This window comes from Pagrus major, chromosome 2 (assembly GCF_040436345.1).
Source record: "Pagrus major chromosome 2, Pma_NU_1.0".
Lineage (NCBI taxonomy): Eukaryota > Metazoa > Chordata > Actinopteri > Spariformes > Sparidae > Pagrus > Pagrus major.
The window spans coordinates 14,592,890-14,615,159 of record NC_133216.1 but is presented as its reverse complement, the minus strand read 5'-3'; the positions used below and the strand labels follow the sequence as shown (position 1 = coordinate 14,615,159).

Sequence of the window (22,270 nt, the reverse complement as noted above, 5' to 3'; positions counted from 1 at the left end):
ACTGAATGCTTTTCCCACGTTAGGACTCCTGCAGGTCCTAAGTCTGTATCGCTTGGCTATTTAGGTCATAACTCAAAATGTTTCAGCACCAGTGGTTTAAGGGTTTGGATTTAGGACACAGTGTTCCTACAGACGTTTCTTAAAGGCAAGTAAAACCATCTTAAACATCTCCAGCTTGTCACCTGATGCTCTCTTCATATATATATAAACAAATGCCAACACTGCAATTTGGCTTCACATCATTCAGGCACCAGCTGGATATTGACTGACTAAATTACCCTTGGTTTGCTATTAACCATTTGAGTGGATGAGAGAAAGAAAATCATACATGTGGGCAGAGAGTCGGGGGCTAGAGGATTCAATTATCTGTGACAAAATAAAATTATAAAATATTTGGCGCCAGCATTTCTTGTCTTCCCACACATACACTGGAAAGAGGTATGAGACATGTCAACAATTAATTGTTTGAGACACTTCTCCAAGCAAAACTACCAGAAATATAGTGGTTTCAGCCTCTTGAATGAGTATATTTAGTTTTTCTCATTTTAATGTCTGTCTTTTTGAATTTCTGACTTTTGTTTGGACAAAACAAGCAAAAAACAAATCACCACCTTTGGCACTGGGATAACTGAGGTGGCCATTATTCAGTGTCCTATCAAAACGAAAACAACTCATCAGAAAGAAATTGGTACAATAGAGAAAATGCCTCTTCAAAAGGAAGTTAGAAAAACAATGAATACAAGGTTTTACCCACTTGTAATAAGTAAATAAATCTGCCAGTGAATAAGCGCAAACTGTCCTAAAAATGAGCCCCATCTATCTTTAGTGTAATGAGATTAATAAGATTCTGAGTTTTTGCAGTGTAGAATAATTAAGAATGAAATAGGTCAGTGGCTGCGATCTAAAACTCGAAGGCATAACCACATAATAATGTGCATGCTGTATAAGCACACCAACAAAAGAGACTAAAAATTAAGTTTCATGCAAAAAACATTGTTCTTGAACCCAGTAAAATCAAAAAAGCTTTGCATAGACATTTTAAATCACACATAAGTTTTACTATAAACATGAATGAATCAAAATTTAATATGTACCAACATGGAACCCTCTTTGTTTCAGGATTTACAGCACTCAAAATAAAAACAAGAGACACTGTCATTCTTCCAGCACACACCTGACACCAGTCTCCACTGTGAATGTCAAGGTGATCTGGTTTGGAGCGTGAACGTGAAACAATTTGAAAACCAGACATCTGGCTGAGGGGGAAATAAAAATTAGACTTGCAAATTAGCTATTGCTAGACAGGTTTGACATCGGTATTATTAACATGACAAGCTGAGATTCTGTACAGTCTGAGGACATACAAAATAATGTTTCAGTGACTGAAAAACAAAAATTAAGTCATTGACAATATTAATATATTTATATTAATACCAACAAGGCTGTTATTTTTTTTATGTTCAAGCTTAGAACATTAACCATTTGTTTAAAATTGAGGGTAGTAGTAACTGTCTTGTTGGATCTCGTCTCCAGTCACCACCTCTCTTTTTCAGGAACCGACCTCCGCCGTGGCTCAGGATCTTTCCAGTTTCCTCCAGCACTACTCACCAGTTTCCAGGCAATCTGAAAGATGGTGCTCACATGGAATGAAAAGAAAAAATTCACAAGGAATCTACACAAAGAACAAAAGTTGCACTTGGCCTCTTTCTTCCCTGTATAAAAAGAAAAAGTTGTGGAACTGCGACCTGTTCCCCTCCCAGCCTCTACTCCAAGACATTGTTACCCTCTGAGAAATCATACAGAATACAGTACATCACGTTTTGTTTTACTTCACTTGAACTGCAAAACGAGAGGGCGGGGAACAGAAATAAGAATTTACCAAGTCTACACTGAATATGATTCTCTGTGGGTCCACACAGAAATCAGAGGGAACAGTTGAACTGCATTTTTTTTTTGTTGTGGCGTCTGTGACAGCTAAACGACAACTCCCCTCCCTCCCTGCCTGCCTAATTTCCACAAGTCCTCTTTGCCCCCAGCAGTGAGGGTCAGGGAGGCGGATAAGGGCGTGGTCCTGCTTAATCGTTCTTCTTCTCCCCCTCTGGTTTGTCTGTGATGGCTGCGGCGGCTGCGTCGGGAGCAGCGTCTGCTGCTGCTGTGTTGTCCTGGGTGTGGTCTGCTCCGCTAGTGCCAAACTCGTTGACCCTGTTGGGATCGACCCGATAGATCCAGCGCTGGTAAAGGTAGATGAAGAACACCACATCTGCAGGAAAGGGAAACAGTGAGGAACACTTTTTCAAATGCATTATTCCCATGATAACTAAGGTAGACTTTAAATTAAAATCACACTAATGCTGCGTTCACATCCCATAAGGAATTCATGGTGAAGATTATTTGACTGCACATCCAAGTTGTTTGAAGTGGATATTTAACTTCCCCATGATTTGGTAAATTCCTAAAAAATACAAAATATCCACATCCAGATCAGGGAAGACGTACCGTCTCTGAGGCATCCTATCCTGTACATCATGGGCATCTTGATGACGAAGGCAAACAGGTCATCAATAAAGGTGTTGAGAGCCTTGTAGGTGAGCATCCTCCACGGGAGGTGGGCCACAGACTTCATTTTGTAGTTGATGAATAGCTGCGGCGTCATTGTAATGAAACCTAAAAACCAAAAGAAGACAGAGAGGAATGCACCTGTTAGGTAATATGAACAATTTTTACAGAGAGGAGGTAAATACGACAGCAGGCAGCATGACTGTGCTCCTGGAGTCTATAAATACACAGCACATTAGCAGAGGCTGTTGGGAGTTGGATACGTAACCATTATGCAAGTATTTAAACATCCACTTGGAGACAAGATAATTAAGAGAGACAACAATAATGAGCCTCATCTCGCCTTTAAAAATAGATTGACATAAACAGGAACAAACCCTGTCGGGCACGATGTGTCAGCAGAGAGTAAAATCAATAACCATGATGAGAATAAAACATAAAAAATCCAGAGAGGGAGAGAGTTAAGAATGTTATTGATGTTGAATTCTAACTAATACTTTATGTCTGTCTGCTACTTCATTTAAAATGATTGTCCATTTCAACAAAATCTGTTAGGACAACATTTATTTGCCTATTAAAAAACTGTTTTCCTGAGTTTACACTCCTGCACATTATCTTCTTGTTTCCTATTTCTAAAATAAACTTTTCACAGACTCTCAAAGACAAAACACAAATCAATTATGCTAACATTTATGGACAAGTATATGCTGTATGTAGGGGACATATGAGGAACTGCAGGGATTCACCATGCTCATCTGTGTGCATTAGCTAATTCATAATTTATCCACAGCTACATTGCACACATAAATCATCAAGATTATTTCTGACATGTAAACACCTCCACTCTCTCGATTTTCTCATTTTTCATAGTTTGTAGAAGAAATTTTAAACCCCTGAGGGACAATTAGCTTTATAGACAAACACAGTGTCCATATCTCCTACACTGTCACGATCACTCTGCGATGACACACGCTTATATAGTTTGTTTAAAAAACAATAAATGGAGCAAAGGAGAATCTGTATCCATTAGTGCCACCTTTGGGGAGACTGGAACTCAATATGTTAAACGATGTTGAGGGTCCAAAACAACAGCCTGTGCCTTTGAGATGACCCTGACTTCATACAGGTGCTTAAGGGTCACAGCGTTTTTTTGAGTTATTTACACTGTAATTCTTTTGTTTTACTATTAAAAGAAAATGTTACAGAACATTGAGCTCTCAGATGTATAAAGTCCCATTTCCGAATGTTCAATTTAAATGTTCTGCTAAAACAAAAAGGAACACACAAGACAAAATGATAAGTAGTGGAGTGTTTAAATGCTTTAGAAGAACTTACCAAAGGTTAACAAGAAGCCATAGAGCATGCTGAGTACCCATGAGTACCAGCCTTTGTGCTCTACGTACAATAAACTGTAGACCGCATAGCAGCCGAACAGAGGGTAGAGCAGCCACGACAAGTACCTGAAGGCCATCTGTTCACAGAACAAGAGAGAAAATGAATGACATCAACATACTTGTGTTATTTTATTCATCTCAACAGAGAAATGTATATTTAGGTTTGCCCTTGCAGTTGAGTATTTATTTGACTTACATCGTCGTAGATTTTGGTTGAAGACTGCACATATGTTGACTTGTCTTTAAATACCAATCTTGGGAATATTCCAGCGATTTTGTTCTCTCTGTCCAACTAGGGAAAGACAAAAATAGGTGATAACTGTAATAAGGCCAAACTAGCATAACAGGAAGTAGAAATGCAAAATGCAGTGTGCAGATACAGTAGACTAGCATTTTGAGTAACAACAGGGAAGCAAGGGAAAGTTTCCTTTTACAGTCAATGTGTGTCCAATTTAGCATCTTAACACATTTACTTGTAAGCCAACACTTTTTTGGGTTAAGGTATCAGTGAAATAGGCTTCACATATTTTTGAAAGATGTAGAACAGGAGCCCACTGACTCAGAGTTTTTAATACTGTGCATGAAAAAACAAGTGCTGTTCTGACTTACCTTGACGTCCATGACCTTAGTGATTTTCCACAGGTCAATAAGCAGGCCGATGAAGACGCTGACCTGCACCACAAAGTTGGTCTCGTTGTCCAGAATGTAGAGCAGCACCACCAAAGACTGGAAAACTCCAAAGATGATGGAGCGCACCGAAAGGCCTTCTAGAGACTGTCTGCTGTTCCAGAACTGGATGTCTGAGGAGGAGATGGAGGTGAGTTCACGCTGTGTAAGCTATTCTTTTGTTGTCAATATCGATCCCGCTGTGGTGACCTTACCATTCTTGAAAGCAAGAAACTCGAAGATGCTGTGCACGATGGAGACAACAATGGTGAGACCCAGCAGGTATGGGTTGGTTTCCAGAAGGGCCACCTACACAAAGAGAGTGTTTTTTGAAATTCAATCTTTAGTTTTTTTTCTCCAGTGTATCATGATATAAATATCCAAATAAGAGGCATTCTTATTGCAGTTCAACTTGAAGGGACCCAAAAGCAAGCCTGCGTCAAGACACCAAAAAACATTTCCTTCTCATCACATCTAAAACAATTCTTTTCTTTCAGTTTTCTGTCTCTGTGACCCTTGAGCTCTCACCTTGACAGAGTCTTGGTCTTCATCAGACTGCTCGTAGGTGTCCTCAGGGAGGAAGTTCCATGGTGAGCGTGCATTTTGGGCAGCGTACAGCTGCCAACGCCACAAGGACAGCGGGCAGTAGGAGAGGCGCAGCGGGAGTGTTTTCAGGGTGTCATTGATGGGATAGTAGTCCTTCTGAAGGTTCCAGTAGTCGTTGAAGTACACAATGGGATAGTAGTCACCACTTACTGCATCGAACTTAACATCTAGGGGTAGAAGAGTAGAAACAGAGGGGGAAAGTCTCATTATCTGGCACATTTAATAGCAGTTGTAGGTTTTGTGAAGTAAATGGTATAAAGGTGAGGGGGAGGAACTCACGCTGGTCTAGAGGAGGGGGCACAGAGCCTTTGACCCAGGCAGTGTGGTCATCTACCATGTTGATGGTAAGGTTGGGGTGCCAATGAGAGATGATCTCCACTGGACCATGGCTCTCTGCCCTCTGAAGAAACACATTTGATTAGACATGTCAGGAATTAGTTTTTTTTTTTTTTTTTTTTTCAAGAATAGCTACAATAGGCGTTTCTCTAAGATTATTTTGATGGATAGCCGTTTTGTGATCCATGAACTTTCACCCCTAAAATCTTTCTTTATGGATACATTTCCAAGCAGTATGTAGTCACTTTAATTAAATGTAAATGTATAATACAGTGTATCAATACTGACTAACACTGCATATCTGAGGCAGATACTGATAGAGTTATTGTAAAAAAAAAAGCTTTAAAATCTGATAACAACACAACAAAAAAAAATCATTAATATAGATCCCTTTGTACCATGGTCACAAGGGGGGGAAAAAAATCTGACTACGCCTGACATTTTAAAGTTGGAAAATCATCTCGTCATCGCTCTCTGGTGGACAAACTACATAATGGTGACACTATTACTAACTGATAGGGACACACTGAGATGTTTTTTCTGTTGTTTATGCCCCCTTCTGTGCCAGGGAAACAATGAAATCTTCATCATAAAAAGTTTTAAAGTCATTCAGCCCTTGATCAAGCCATTTCTGAAAGAGCATGAATTGGATCATACAAATTTATGAAAAACAACCTCCAATTTAACCTTCTTCAGAAGAAAACGTTTTTTTTTTCTTCCCAAAAGTAACTGCTTCAAAAAGCCTTTTTAGCCTGCTACACAACTACCTACTCAATTTTTCAGGACGTACATAGCCTTTCAAACTGATGGCAGGGATGTCACGAGCCAGTAGCTCATGAATGTGCCAGCAAAAAAATACAATACTACAAAATAACCTCTAACTTTTTACTTCAATTATCTTGTAACTTATCAGCTGACAGACTGATGCTCTATCTACAATAAGCTAATATCAGCTGATATATAGGTCAGGTTGATTTATTGGTGTAGCTCTACAGTGCACAAAACAATAAAAAAAAAAAATCCGGCAACCTTGATCATTTCGGGATCTGCTTCCGTCTCTCCTGTTAGCAGATTCTTGGTCTTCTGAAATTTTCTTCGCTTGAATTTATTCAGCACTGAAAGAGTAAAAAGGAAAGATTACAACACAGAAATCATAATGTGTTACTGTCTTATTACAGCTTGAATTTTAAATGTGTATTCCAAATGCGCTTACTTCGTGTTGCATGAACTGTTGCCAGTCTGCGATACTGCCCCTTGCGTTTGGGGTCTGGGTGGAATCCACTTTTAGTGAAGTAGACGTGCATGTACAAGGAACCGTTCTGCTGCACTGTCTGCAAGGACACACCGAACAGGAAGTTGTGTTACGAGTCTCAGACAGTATCCATCTACAGTACAAATCTGTCAAGTTCATTACTAACCCGTCTTCCTTGCCTTCACCTACATCTGCCTCTTTTACTAAACTAATATCTGCTCCTCCTCACTATACATCTACCTCCCCTCCATGCTCAATCATCCCCACCTCTGGGATCTCCATCTCTTTATGGTGCTCGTAACAGCCATCTCTGTTCTCTCCCGTGCCCCAGTCTCCATAGACCAGGTCTCTGTGGAACCAGAACAGGGCTTCTGTGTTGTTGAAGTCAGAGAACACCTCCTCCTGGGACACATACACATACATGTCCTGCAGGAAAGGTGAGAAAATAGAGGTGTTTATGGTATTACAGTGTCAGGGGAGAGCGAGCAAGTTACTCTGAAAGGGAGCGATATTGCATACTTCAGGGGATCAGAGTATGAGGGGTGTTTGAGAATGCTTCAAATCAATTACAACATGTTAAATGAAACAGCTGGCCATGCAGACAAGGCAGCAGGCTGAGGGGACAGGTGTAATACCATGAGGGTCTCCTTGGGGAAGAGGTTCCTGCTGGGTGCCCCGGCTGGTGTGTTGGGGTCGGGAGTGGACGGCCCTCGACGGAACCAGCTACTGATTGCCCAGATTATGAAGATTCTGGAGGAATATGTAAAAACAGAGTCAGAGGAAAATAAAAGTTATCAAATAAAGAATACTGATGAGATGGGGGGGGGGGGGATTGGGTTAACCCTTGATTTTCATTGTAAAAGGAGAAATACTGGGTTATAAGCATAACAAGCTCCTTTTCTCTCGAGATCTGAAGAGCTGCTACAGGAGAGTGAAACCACAAGGAGGCTAATCTGATTTAACAGTATCCAGTCAAACTGCATTACATTCAGCCTTTCAGAGACATGCCCTTTATGCATCATAAAATAATCAGTGAAAGGTCAAAAGAGATTTGACTTCTAGACTTAGAAGTCGAAGACGAACACAGAGTACTCTGTGGCAAAGAAAGATTGTGAAATATTTTTAAATATAAAAAAAATTGACAACTCTGTACAGACAGCACTTTCTAAAAGTGAGGTTAACTTCAGCTGAATTTCCATTTATTTTTCCTCTTTTACATGGATTGTGACTCCACCTTAAAAGGTGCACTATGTAGTTTAGTGGAATACATTTTAATCAGAGGAGAAAAATCTTCACTGACTGCCTAAACAAACTAAATAAACAAACTCTTTTCTTTCATGTCTGAATAAATAAACTGACCTTAAAGGACAACACAATTTAATACTGTTTTACTTTGTTTATATTTGGCGGACCCTGCCATCTTTCTAGCTTCAAACAGTGGTCTGGGGACCTTATTGTCCTCTGAGAACAGCTTGTTTATTCAGTTGGGAGGGAGGAGGCATTGGGCCCCTTTAATATATCACGTTGTGTATTTTGCTGATAATTTCACCCATAGTGTCAAAAAAAAATTAAGCTTTTACCTATCAGCTGGCACTCTCTGCTTGTAAAGAGAGAGTGAGTCTGCCAGATTAAAAAGAAAAACTCACCTGAAGAGCACTCCTTTAATGACCTGCCATGCATTAGGTGCTTGTTGCTGCTGCTGCTGAGGATCCTGTGCATTTCCAGCTGCCTGCACAGTCTGGTCATCTGTTGTTGCAGCAGTTCCATTGCTGCTCACCTACAACCACAGACACAGGGTTAGTGTGGCCAAACAAAGCCACAATGATGGAGCAGCGATGGCATCAAGTAATGAAGTCAAACAAGAACAGCTTTACTGGCGGTTAGAAGGAGCCACTCATGTGCTTTAAGTCTGATGTAGCCACTGTGTGCCGACAGTGATGACACTGATTCACCCTCAGTCTCCAGTCAAAACAGGGAGTATATAGTACATCTTCAAGGACAGAAGGCACAGATAAGGGACAAAAATACAATTCATTCCAGACTTGTGCTTTAAGCAGTTTATTTTAACAAATTTGAAAAAGTGTGTTTGGCAAATAAAACACATGCCAGATTTGAAAATTCCAACAATTTCAACAATCCAATGATCGTTGAGGTGTCAGAGCAAAAAATGCTAAATGTAGCTTCACTCCACCTTCTCAAATACGACGATTTGCTCTTTTTCTCCATTTATATAATTGTAAACTGAAAACCAAAAAAATATTGCGTATAAGCCATTTGAAACCACTGATCACATTCTTAGAAAAACAATATTATATTTTAAATGCAGCTGAGATTATGTACATTGACCTTCAAAACATGACAAGTGGTGGGTGGTTGTGTAACATCAAAGAAGCAACATTAGTAAAGGATGCTTGTTTTTTTTTTAATGAAGCTCAGGTAAGACAACACACAGCTCACTCTCTGACCACCGTCAGCAGAGCAGCATCCTGGAAGAACTCCCCACACAGAGATCAGTATTTCTGGTGCCAGCTAACGAGGGTTGCGACGCTTAATCGACAAGTTGACTAATCACGCAGATGCCTACTATTTCATTTCAAGATCATGATCTAGACAGAGCCTTTGGTGTGCATAGTTTAAATAACTGTTCTGAGGTCAAATTCATGCCAGTATCAGCATGCATATTTGCATAACGAGCATCAGTAAAAATCTGTCATTAGTATCCTCGGGCGTGTCGATGTGACCCCCGACTCCTCCGGCAAGGCCACATTCTATTCAAGTGACACAATACACAAGCACATGCCAAGTCATGAGACTCATTCACTATCTAAACGTCTAATCTCCCCCTATTGTCACCAACACAAGGGACACCAGAGGTTGGCCTCTAGAAACAAACAACACTTGAGGGTAAAAACGCTTTCCGCTGAGCAGATTATTATCATTCGTCAGGGTGCCAAGAAGGCCTTGAACTGAGTGAACAGTGAAAATGTTAAGGTTTGTGAAAAACCACTGGCCTCACTGTCACCATCATAAACGCGCATTTCAAGGCCAAGGAAGAGGCTCAGAATAGAGCTTTTCATCCTTCTTGCCATGTCCTGTTGTGTTAAAATAGACGCAATTCTATTATCAGAGACATGGATCTCTGTCTCCTGGAGGGACCAACGAAATAACCATTAGACAGAGACAAACAACAAAAACAGGTCATCTTTTCCAGGTCAAGATAATAATTTACAATCGACACACTTTGAAACGGATTAACAATTAACCAACTATTCACAGTGCAGAGTAAATGCTTGACACTGGATTACCACTGCATGTGTGTGAAAGAGAGCAAAAAGTTCAGAGACGATGAGACTGTTCTGATAATGCTTAGTTCACGTGGCATGACAGTATCTCCCACAAGAAGGAAGCAAACTAATATGCAATATCAGGCACAGAATTAAGGATACAAAGGGCATGTCTGTGAAATGTGTGTCAATTAGTAGTCCCTAAACGCTTTCTGTCTCTTCTGCCATGCTTATTTGTTAACTGTAAGATGTAGCACAAGGAAAATTCAAATGACTTATTTAAGACATTAAAGACGCTGACTTTATCCTATGTTTCACACCCCTACTCAGCAGAAAATACATCTAAACTGAGAAAATGAAAAGCAGAGCAAACACCTCTGGTTATATCTGGCCACTAGCCACTTAATGTTTTCCCTAGATTAATACCGCCGATTCAATAGCAGTGGGCCCTGAGAGCAACATAAGTGCCTCTTATAAAACTAATAGTGCATTTATCCTGACAGAGCAATTTTATTACAAAAGACACACTAGGCGCACACTGAACCCTTGCCCTCATTTCTGCCACTTTTTTTTTGCTAATTGCCATTACAATTTGAATCCCAGAGCATCTGATATTGTGGAAGATTCATTTTTGTCAACCTGTAAAAATACCAAAATGGTTTAACATTCAAGCACTGTTTTGCAGGTATTTTCAGAGTCCTCAAAAGACAAACTGTATGGGGGAAACATAACTCTGTTGATTATTTTCTCTATTAAACAATTAGTTGGTTGGTCCATAAACTGTCAGAAAATTGTGAAAAATGTGTTTCGGAAAGTCCAAAATGATGTCCTCCAATGTCCTGTTTTTTTCTACAACCAAAATATATTCAGTTTACTTCCATAGAGGAGTAAAGAAACCAGAAAATATTCAAATTTAACAAGCTGGAATTTTGACTTTTCTTTAAAAAATAATACTCAAACGGATTACTTGATCATCAAAATAGTTGGCAACTAATTAAATATTTGACAACTAATGGATTAATTGTTGCAACTCTTGTTGTTTAACAACCTTCTTGGTTTTTCTGAGATTGTCAGGGATTTCACTTTGCTACATCTATGCTTACCTCTGCGATTTCAATGTAATGCTCATACATGAGAGGTGTAAAGTGATGGTTAAAAAAAGCCCTAGTTACTTTCCCCAAGGAGGTTGATTTTCTGCGGGATCACACAATAAACAGATTTCCATGAAACCTGGATGGAAGAGATTTTTCTCACTTTCTTTAACTTTGTGACATTGCCACATTTTTGTTAACATTGGCTCTTGATGGGGGGAAAAATGCCATAATTAGGTGGCTGGAATATATATATGAGTGAGTACGATTTGATGCAGATACAAAAAAAAAAAAAATCAGATCCTGCAGATTTAAATATGTTGTATTTGATATTAGATTAGGCTTGATTGATTTAAAGGGGACTGTTGAGCCTTGGTGGAGGGTTAGGGTAAAAACTAAAAGGTAGCCCGTACCTAGCCCTAAAACAATTCAGTAGTCATTATGGTTGGTATAAAAAAATTGACCGGTTAACTGCTACAAATGCTAAACATTTGCTAGAGCTTCACAATCTGTTTCCTTCTGATATTAAGGTTTTGTATTACTATAAATCATTTAGTTTGATTGGCCAAAGACTGACAGACTGTGGTTAAGCATATGAGAGATCAGTGATTTGCCTCTGGAGAGTGATGATTCACTTTGACCTCCAGTAACTTGTGACATACATTTGTCAATCCGGAAATAATTGCTAGTTGCCTGGATACTGCCTGAATTACTTCCCACAACTGCTGTTATAACAATTTAAGGAAGTATTTTCCCGAGTTAGCCAAATCTGACTATGGCTACACCTGATTCATATAACCTGTCAATGTTTAGCTGCCAGGTGAATCTTTACGGTGAGGCTTTGAAAATCCACGTTAAGCTTAAAGTTTTCCCCGTAATGGCTGTAAATAAAAGACAGGTGACATTAGGTTTAACAGTGGGTAAGAAATGTGTGCTAGCTGCTCCAGACTGGCCTGGTTAGTCAAGCCGAGCTGCGTCGCTCGGGTTCAGGCCTTGTGATAGCTAGCTCACTGACACACTGCAGCAGTCGGCTGCCTCACACTATCACGCTTTCAGCCAACTAATTATCGTGTCATTTTCATGTGAATGTACATCTCAACGTGAGAGTTAGCACCGTCATCGCTCCGTACATCTGCTCGCTAACAGGCAGGATTTCTCAACACATCGTTAACGACAGGAGGGGGTCGTTTTAAAACCAGCCGGCACTGACAACGTCACTGGGGCTCGTGTAACCATCGGTAACACGTTTAAACGTTCACGGGCCCGCACTCAACGCTCAAACAAACAAAAAACGACCCCCTCGCTCTGGCCGAAAGGAGTAAATAAGGCAGTGAGAGTGTCATTCATTTTACCTCGCCGTTGCTCACGGTAGCTTTAGTTGCTTCGCTCTCCTGCGTCGCCATCTTTCCTTGTCTCTGTCGCGCACACACACCACTCCACCACACTGCTGGCTGGGAAACCGCGCTCGGTCTCGCGAGATCTCAGTTGTAGCGTCATTGGAGTGACGTGCGTCTTCGGGGGGGGGGGGGGGGGGGGGGATGATGAAGAATGTGAGGCTGATAAATATTGTAAGCTGCTTTTTGTGACAAGGCTGATGAAACAGCACGAAACACTGCGCTCAGTCATGCAGCTTTGGACGCGTGACTCAAACAAAATAAAATGAAAGCTTTCCAAAAACTAAAAATGGAATCTGGACTACTTGTTTTATTTGTGGTTCACAGCATTTCATGGACAAATACTGCATTTTACACAGCAGTATATCTCTACCTCAACTAGTTACAACATCAATTGCTGTGTATTCATCAATAATAATAATATTTTAATGAGCTAATTAAATTCTGAAACAAATGCATTAGCTGTTTTGATATATAAAGTATCCTTTCCTGATTATACTTCTATACCATGAATATTTTAGAAGCAGAGAAGGGACTTCAGCTACTTCAAAGGTGCATGGACAAGGGAAAAAAGTCTGAGAAGGTCAAAAACTTCAGCCACACTTGCAGTGTGAAGAACTTCATCTGGTGACTGACACGTTTCAGCTTGTGGCCTTCGTCAGGGTCATCCGCATGTACTTCTTTCGTTTCACGTTTCACTCATACATGTAACTTCAGTAGTAAAAAACCTAATTTTGTTATTTTCCTTTAAGATGTTTAACAATATATAAAACTCATCTCTAAATCTAATAATAAAAAGGCTGTTAAAACCCTTAACATATGTATTTCTTTGAATATTTTTGTGTAATGTACCAAACATACCCCCCGGCTGTTGTTTTTTGTTTTGTCGATGTGTAATATGCTCTTTTTCTTTTTCTAAAAAATAATTTACAGTGCGCACAATATTATGAATATTCTACATACTGTAGGCCTACATATTCACTATAGAGCGTTGTCCCATTGTCTTGGATGCAATATAGTCAGGGAGAGTATGTTTTAATTGTCTGTATTTTTCACTATTCAAACTTCCCACTGTTCATTACTGCATTACTACCACTGATTTATCAGTAAAACAACTAATATAGAGTAAACAATTAAATAAAGACGTTTCCTTCAAGATGTTTTATATGCTTTCACCACACATTTGCAGTATAATGTTACTTCCTTGTCATGCCAAGTGAATTTTATTAATATAGACGAAAATCACAAAACAAATTTGCCTCGGAAACAGTAACACAACAGATAGAAACCTCAGGGAGAAACATGTATAAACAAATACATACTCAATCTGATGAATTTGTGTACTGGCAAATCATTTTTATTGTTTTGTGCCCCCCTTTGGCACATAGTAACACCAGCACCTTAGAGATTAAGTTTTAAAAAAAGGAAAAAAAGCACAGCACTACATTTTTATTTTTTGTACACGTGGTTATGACATTTCATTGAAAAGAAACCACAAAAATAATTAATTTACATTTCTTTTGTAAACTTCAGAGGATGAGAAAATATGTTAACAGTTTTTGGACTGGTCACATAAGACAAAGCATAAATAAGGCATACCATTCATTTGAAATGTACATGTTCAAAAGCAGAGTGTTGTGGTGACGATAATGGAGAGAGAGGCAGTTAGAGTCACTGATGATGGTTCAGAGACTGAACACAAGATGATGAACTACACCATATAGAGCAACAAATCAAAGTTTTGTAGGTTTTGCTTTTCCTTGTTTTGAAATATTTCTTTAATGGTCAACCTGGTATCAATGGTAATCAAAAATATACATCTAATGGTACACTGAAAATCTCATTGATACATTTTGTACTAACGCTACCAATGGGAAACATAAACGGGTTTCAGAATAGAACATCTCCTCTAAATGACCTTTTACTTCAGCGCCCACCTAAACAAAAAAATACTATCCAATGAATGATAGACATGTTAAGGGGTAAATGCTAAAAGAGATTGTACAACTGCATTAATTTCAATGTGTCTTGCTTATATGTCACTAGAGAAATAAAAAAAAAACAGGAATATTTTGATCAAATGGCCTGTGAGGTAAAACAAAAATTTGAACGTCATTTTTTACTTTCTAGTGCAGTTCGATTTCACAGTTCAGATTGAGACACGTCTAAGGACTAAGATGAATTATCCAATTCTTCAATTTTGGAGGAAATGACTTCACTGGCCATTTTCCAGTAAGGTGGGTATATCTAACGGATGGATTGGCAGATGTTGTCATACATTTGTACACAGGAGAGCTCCATTTGATAGATTAATTAGATTTGGATGATCACATTTTAATTAAAAAAATAGTCAAATTTTGAAGTTTTTAAACTTGAAACATTCTTTTTTATTTCAGTGTTTCAATGTAAGCAGGAAACATTCTAGTGCAGTTTAACAAGAGGAATTCAATCAAATAAAAATAATGAGAATTACATCTTATATTCATTTGGAAACATAAAAATGGGACTGGTTTACATACAACATACAAACACAAAATGAAATGAAATGTAAGGAATTTAAAGTGGTTTAAAAAGGAAATATCTACCCTTGCAAACTTTCACACTGTTATTCCAGGCATTGTACACCTGTAGAAAGCAATAACTGACACTATAGCAAATAGGAACACATGGTTTCACTAGGAAAAGTTAAAAGGTGGTGCCCCTGAATCAAAATTACAACTAACAGGGCTGTGTCGCACTCTGGAGTATTGAGGCTCCTGTTGGTGAGGATTTAGTGTTCTTTCCTCGTCAACTACGAATTTCAGGTCTGTCAAACGTGAATGAAATAGATTATAGTCAATGACCAGAAAACGTTTGTCCAGTTTAAGTCAATTAGAGATGTATACAGTACGTGACATCCTGTTAGGAAAACAAGATACAATTCCACTTTGTGTTTTAGTGTCAAAGTATTTTAGACGGGGGATTTTTCCTTCAACAGGCAGATGTCCAATTCTTGGACCAACCATCAGCAATTTACAGTCTTCAAATAACACTAGGACTACAGTCAACTATAAACAGTTATATACAATCATCTTTGTTCAAACTGAAACTGAATGAGACGAGATGAAGTTGTCACTACAGACTTTTACAAAGAAGACTCCCATCTAATGAAAGGAGCAACAAGTACTACCAAACCAACCTAAATTAAATTGAACAGAAGTGCGTGAAGCGAAGGACTACATATTAACCTTCATTATGCTGCCTTACATGCAACTAAACCCTCTCTTTTCTCAAACCATGTTGGTCTGAGCTCCTCTTGTGATTTTCCTGTGTTATTATCATATCCAGCACACCAAGACATGTCCTCCCTGACATTCATCTCTATCAGGTTACATTGCTGTTAGTGAGAGAGAACTTGAACCTAAAAAGACCTCCATACGCCACTCTTTGGATCATGCCTTCCAGAGAAGCAAAACAAAAACAAAAATTTCATTTGTTGAAATGACAATGACTGTCCGTCATCTGGTTGGTGAATGGAGAACAGCTGGAGGTTGACACTCAAATTTCAGGGCAGAAACACTCTTTGTTACAGTTACTACAGTCCTACATCTCATCTAAACCATAATCCTCCTCAGGAAAGTCTCCCACAATGACATTTAAGGGCTTCACAAATCCACCATATTTGTCCTCACATTCAAAGTATTGCTTCCCTGCCACACTGTGGAGACAAAAAGACAGGATCAAATAGAAAATCAAGACTAACAATCAAAATTACGCATAGCTTAAAAAAAGGAGAAAGAAAAGATTGTGATCTTACGTTCCAGCGTGCTTTCCCAGGGGCTCATCGTACTTCACTCCTACCCAGTGGCCTGGCTTGAAATCTACTGTACCTGCAATGAACGTTACAACATAGTTTTTTACACCAAGTACTTCTACTCTTACTACCTCTGTTTACAAGGCTATGTTTTCACCTGTGTCTGTCTGTTTGTTTGTTGGTTTGTCAGCAGGATTACACAAAAACTACTGAACGGATTTTTCCGAAACTTGGATGGAGGGTGGTTCTCGGCCCAGAGGAGACCCCATTAACTTTTTGTGCGGATCTGGATAAAGGGGCGGATCTGAGAATTTTTTCTCACTTTCTTTAACATTACAAGCTAGGGAATTTTTCAATGTTTCTGTTAATTTCTCGAGGAATAATGCATGGATCTTGATGAAAGAAATTAGTCTTAATTAGGGGGCTGGTATCTACAGTATGAGTGAAAACAAAAGGGGACTTCTGGGCCTTGTTAGAGGTATGTACTCTACTGAGTGCCATTCTAGCTGTTGTTGTTGTTGTTGTTATGATCCATAATTCTCAGTCTTCATTACTGACAATACTTGGAAAAAACTCATGTCAAATTAAATTTTGGACCACAATTCTTCCTGCATTGTTAGATTGTGTATTGGGCCACCACAAAGTACAACAAAGTCTACATTGTTAGAGAGGAAACCCTCAGTTGCACAGGATTTAAACCAATGTCCTAAAGAAAGTACACCAGCTAAGCTTTATCCACACTCACCAACATACATGACTGTGCCAAGCTTTGTTGGTTGCCCAGAGACCTGCACTTTGCATCTGCTGCCAACTGAAATGGCATCAGCAGCAGCCTTCTGTTCCTCCCGTTGAGCAGCTTGCTCAGCTTTCTTCTTGGCCACTTCTTCCTCGTTGAAGTGACCAATACGATGTTTCTTCATGAATGATCGTGCTGAATCTGAAGAAAGAATGCGGCAAAACACATTCTATCAAATAAGATTGGATAACTCCCTTTACAACATGCTTTACCAATTTTTGTCTTGATGCACTGATTGACAGTCAATGGTAAATTTTTGACAGTGCATGGTTAATTTCCAACTAATAAATTCAGCAAAAATCTTTACTATTGCATTCATTGTGTAACTATATTGTTATCCAATAGCCCCATTTTGATCATAAAATTTGGAAATACATCTTACTTCTTTAATAACATAAGCGCAGTAAAAGTTTGAGAGAGTTAAACATTGTAGAGAAGCTTGAGGATGTCAGACTGTACCTGTCCTCTTTTCATACGCATCAGCTGAGAGTTCAAACTTCTCCACTCTGGAAACATCATCGAACTCGCCCATCTTGCCTCCACTTCTATCAATAACCTGTAATTCAGGAAGACACAAAACACTTAAAAAACAAACACTACACCCGTTTATGAACGTTCTAACCAGCCAAAAACTGCATATTACTACAGCTTGATACAAGCGAGGTTATAAAAACAATGAATATTTGACCAACATTTGTTTTTGTCTTTACAGTTCCAAAGTAATGCAACTGCTTTAAAAACTCCTGCTTGTTGGTGAACTTATGTGCTCATTAGTACCCCCAAGTGAAAAGGATAAAATATTAAACATTAACTATGGTTCTCATTGTCAAACCAGTTCACAAATGTTTTACTGCAAACTTTGGACAGTGAAAAGCTTCCGGGCACGTCTTGATGAAACTTGCTAAAAATTTGTTTTTGCCTACAAGATGACAGAATTGGATTTGGAGCCAAAGACAGATCTGATAACTTGTTGCTACCTGTAATTTACTGCAATATGATCTAGGATACTGTATGAAAAGTGCTACCAAACCAGGCGGCTACATACGTGTATTCTGGAGTCATCATCCACAGCATAGGAGCCCAGCAAAGCATCATTGTCGTCCATTTTCTGCATGAACTTGTCAGTGACACTGAACAATTCCAGGTCCATGGAGGAGGCACATGCACCTATAACCATCTCCAACTTTGCCTAAACACAATATAAACAAAATAGTACATGTTATGCATTTAGCTTTCCGAGGTATTATCAAGTCTTTAAAACAGTGGTTCCCAAATGGTGTGTGAGGCAACTCCAGGCGTGCTGTGGGATTTTGTTACTACCATACATAATTAATGCAATACAAACAAGTTATGAAAGAGTCACTGATTTACTATAATCACTACTTTGTTATGCATCAATTTCTAAATAGAGAGGCAAATTCTATACACTAAAACAATCCTTTAAAAACCTTCCAGGGAACCGCAGTATCTCAGCAATCACCTAATTATTGGTTGGTGGGAATTATTAGTTTAACACAACGAAGGCCCTGCTAGACAGCCAGTGTAAAGGAAGATAACAAGGGAGAAAACTGATTACTTCAGATGACCTCATTTATAATTTTTGGTTTAATGTGTGTGTTTCAAATGAATTCTTGATACATTTTGTTAATAAATATTTAATGACTAATAAAGTTATTTGTTTAATTTCATTTACACATTAGTAGATAAAAAATAAACGTGCACAGAGTGATAAGAAAACACACGTTATAGGGGAAAGGAGGAGGACTGGAGCAGATAAATTTGTTGCCTTTAATTGTGCCAAAAAAACAAGTTTGTTTGTTTGCACAATTAAAAGGCTGCAAATTTATCAGGTGTGCTCCAGTCCTCCTCCTTTCTTTAAAAGTTCAAGGTGAGAAGCAACTGATTCAGCTGCATCTTTTTGGGAAGCACCCTGTTTTTGGATACATATTATAGGGGCTATTTTGCCTGGATATGAATACAGGTGTGTCTGAAGACTTCGGTTTTCCTTTTGGTGTGGCTTGGGTGCAAAAAAAAATTAAAACTACTGCTCTAAAGACATGAGGAGGGCAGAAAACTAGACAACTATCTCAACATTGAATTACTGTGCAGGTTAGATACGTCAAAACTCAACATTAGAGCTAATGTGTGCATCTTTTGAGGTGTTTAATGTATGATAAGGAGAGTCTCACCTTCAGCTCTGCTATAGTGATCCCTCTGTCGAACCTGCGCTTCACCTCAGAGGAATAGACGGTGCTTGTGACGCGCACATTCACAGTGGGATTGGTTATTATTGTCACTCTGCCGTCCATTGTGCCTATGGTATGGATACAGCTGATGGTCGAGACTGACAAGAAACAAGCAATGTGACGCATTAGCCAGGGGATGAAATGGATACACAATTTCTCACTTGCAAACACACATTGTAAACAGGTGATTTCCCGTCGTCCTGTCGCAGGGATCCGACTATTTATTACCGACAGAAAGTAAACTTTGATTGCTTTCACTTCAATTCCTATGAAATACTCTATGAAGACCAACAAACACGCGCCCACTCCCAACTCGTAGATAAGTTTGCTGTTTCCTTGTGACCATGGATGACTTACATTGTTGCTAGCGTTTAAATTAATAATCATCGTGACTTGGTAAATTCCCATCCCGATCTATCATGCTTACACGCCTTATAAACTGTGATAATCTAAGCTTCACGTTTACTTTTCGTATTTTTAACTAGCGACTTAGCTATAATAGCTAGCTACAGACATGCTAGCTGTTTGGGTGGCTAGCAGCACCAGTCACGTTGGAAACACTGCGCACCCTCGGCTAGACGGTAATTTGTTTTTAGACGGCAGTTACTCACAAATAGGTGTATTTTCTAGTGATGTCAGGCTCGAAGCAGACCACTCGACACAATATCCACCTTTCAAAGTAGAAGAAACGCAGCGGCTTGATGTTTTGATGGGTTGCGGTTGTGCCACTTTATAACATCAATTCCTGCTACGCCCAGCTCTGGAACGTTCTACCGCCCCCGGGCAGGAGAACCACCAATCACATCAGGGAGGAAGTGAAGTCAACCAATAGCGTTACGGTACGAAGGGAAAGGGGCCGTGGCTCCGCCTACTTACGAATAGATTGACACGACCGAAGACCAATCATCACTCAGGAGTGAATGCAAGCGTTGAAATATCCACACAGTGGCGCTGTCCTGTAGTTTAAAGATGAAGACTGAACAATGTTTCTTTTTATGAGGAATATTCAAAGCATAATACATTCAAGCAGGCACTAACCACTCTGTAATGAGGAAACACAGTCATGCACTGTATTTTACAGCAGGTTTGATCTAACCTTGATCTCTAGCCAGAATTGAACTCTGGCTCAGTAATGTCCAGCAAAGCTTTCACCATGTTTGGGTCCAATTCAAACAAAGGTTCATAATAATTTGGGTTTCCCCTCAAACTTCTTAGTACAATCCCTGATTTTCACTTGACAACAATGGACAGAGTAAACTATATTGTGTGTTATCCCCCTACAAGAAAAACAAGTCTGTTTGTAAATCATGTTAAGCGTGAACTATAGCACTCCCCCAGCACAGATAACAGACTAGAGCATGTACGGGCAGAAAAGAGGAGATCAGAGAAAGTGCTACGATCAAACCCCAGGCAGGGAGAAGCAGAGGGGGGCTGAGACAAGCCCACAGTCCCACAGTGAAGATTTACATTCCTACGGTTGTTGATGGAGATGGAGATCTGCAAACCTGCCTGGCCTCATTCACACCTCATCTGACAACAACGCACATATAGCTTATCATAAAGAATATGCAATTTGCTGTTTTTGACGCAGTTTCTAGAGTAGGGTAAGGCCTGTACACACAAACATAAGCTTTCAGTTCTTGGTTTATCATTTATTTTCTGAACTTGTCCTGACCCCTGCAGACACGTTGTCTTTGCACTGGTGCACTGAAGTGGTGTAAATTAAAGTTCAAGGATCTTCCCTCCTTTCTACAAGCAGGATGCAGACCTGTTGCAAAAACCCCAGCATGAGGCGTGTCACAAATGCAAAGTAGACATGCTGTGTTAGTGTATACTTAATTGTGTGTATTCATGCTTGCAGTATTTGCATTGGGAAACCACCACAGACACACCAAATCACATAGGATCTGGTTGAAAAACAGGGATGACAACAACACTTGCCAGAACAAACACTGGCGTTTAACAGCCCTTTTCATTACATTATAATAAATGTTATTCTTTTTAGGAAAACAAATCATGTGCCATTTGTTAATCTCGGTAAAATCTCACATTCTTCAGAATGCAGGTGTGTATTTTACAGGAATCTTAACATTTGCCATTAAAAACAAGCACTAGTTCCTGATCATTATGTCTGTTTGACCTCATAAAAGATGTCTTCGGTGTGCTATTAAAAATAAATAATAGTAGGATTAAAATATTAAAGTCAGTACTGCCACAAATTTGAAAAACTGAAACTATTTTTCAATCAATTGATTAGTCAATAGGCAGAAAATGAATCCGCAACAAGTTAGATAAACATGTGATCGTCATTCTTTTGAACATGCAAAAAACTTCACCTGTGTCCCTGAGAGTCAAGATGTTTATTGTCACTCCGGTTGTACAAGTCCACTCGTGTGAAAATCTTTTGCTTAGAGACTCCATTAAATGTATATAAGAATAAAAATAATAATAATACAATAATAGATAAAGAAAAACAAAAATATACAGAATAAAAATATGGGACATAAACTATTTATACATGCATGTACAGTACATGAAACACAAATATAGTTACAGAATGTAAAGGCAACAAAGGTGTATTGTTGTTTGTGCAAAGACAATAACTATAAGACAAAACCCATCCCAGCCACAGTCTGTTCACCCTCCTGCCATCTGGCAAAAGATACAGAAGTACATATCTGCTGCCGTACCACCAGAGTATAGAGCAGTTTCATTCCCCAGGCTGTGAGACTCCTCAATTCATCATCAGTACTCCATTTTCCAAAACAGATGTAGCAGGACCAGGCCCAGGAGGGTGCCACTCAGCTGTGCTTCCAATTTGGCATCGTGGCCACTCGCGATATGGCAGCAAAAAAC

General features: G+C 39.2%; 2 protein-coding genes across 2 annotated transcripts; both read right to left on the bottom strand.

Annotated features, from left to right (window-relative positions):
* Positions 1–1,054: 1,054 nt before the first annotated feature.
* clptm1 (CLPTM1 regulator of GABA type A receptor forward trafficking) lies at positions 1,055–12,612 on the bottom strand. The gene is made up of 14 exons (XM_073489461.1): positions 12,538–12,612; positions 8,457–8,587; positions 7,446–7,560; positions 7,078–7,236; positions 6,772–6,889; positions 6,588–6,673; positions 5,502–5,622; positions 5,145–5,389; positions 4,832–4,925; positions 4,560–4,750; positions 4,147–4,242; positions 3,892–4,027; positions 2,497–2,664; positions 1,055–2,260 (listed from the first exon to the last, which is right to left on the bottom strand). The coding sequence occupies exons 1-14, from the start codon at positions 12,586–12,588 to the stop codon at positions 2,076–2,078; spliced, it is 1,896 nt and encodes a 631-aa protein (XP_073345562.1). The 5' UTR covers positions 12,589–12,612; the 3' UTR covers positions 1,055–2,075.
* A 1,302-nt stretch (positions 12,613–13,914) lies between these two features.
* On the bottom strand, positions 13,915–20,186 carry tbcb (tubulin folding cofactor B). Its single transcript, XM_073491358.1, has 7 exons — positions 20,026–20,186; positions 19,358–19,512; positions 18,214–18,357; positions 17,628–17,724; positions 17,118–17,309; positions 16,376–16,448; positions 13,915–16,276 (listed from the first exon to the last, which is right to left on the bottom strand). Exons 2-7 carry the CDS (start codon positions 19,475–19,477, stop codon positions 16,162–16,164), a joined length of 741 nt encoding a protein of 246 aa, XP_073347459.1. The 5' UTR covers positions 19,478–19,512; positions 20,026–20,186; the 3' UTR covers positions 13,915–16,161.
* Positions 20,187–22,270: the final 2,084 nt, after the last annotated feature.

Excerpts from the sequence above, each read along its gene's own strand:
- clptm1 (XM_073489461.1), bottom strand. The coding sequence starts at position 12,588 with ATGGCGACGCAGGAGAGCGAAGCAACTAAAGCTACCGTGAGCAACGGC. Across the intron at positions 6,674-6,771 it reads AACAGTTCATGCAACACGAA|TGCTGAATAAATTCAAGCGA; the intron begins GTAAGCGCATTT and ends TTACTCTTTCAG. Across the intron at positions 5,623-6,587 it reads CAGATCCCGAAATGATCAAG|AGGGCAGAGAGCCATGGTCC; the intron begins GTTGCCGGATTT and ends GTGTTTCTTCAG.
- tbcb (XM_073491358.1), bottom strand. The coding sequence starts at position 19,477 with ATGGACGGCAGAGTGACAATAATAACCAATCCCACTGTGAATGTGCGC. Across the intron at positions 18,358-19,357 it reads TCACTATAGCAGAGCTGAAG|GCAAAGTTGGAGATGGTTAT; the intron begins GTGAGACTCTCC and ends TATTGTGTTTAG. Across the intron at positions 16,277-16,375 it reads CTGGGAAAGCACGCTGGAAC|TGTGGCAGGGAAGCAATACT; the intron begins GTAAGATCACAA and ends TTGTCTCCACAG.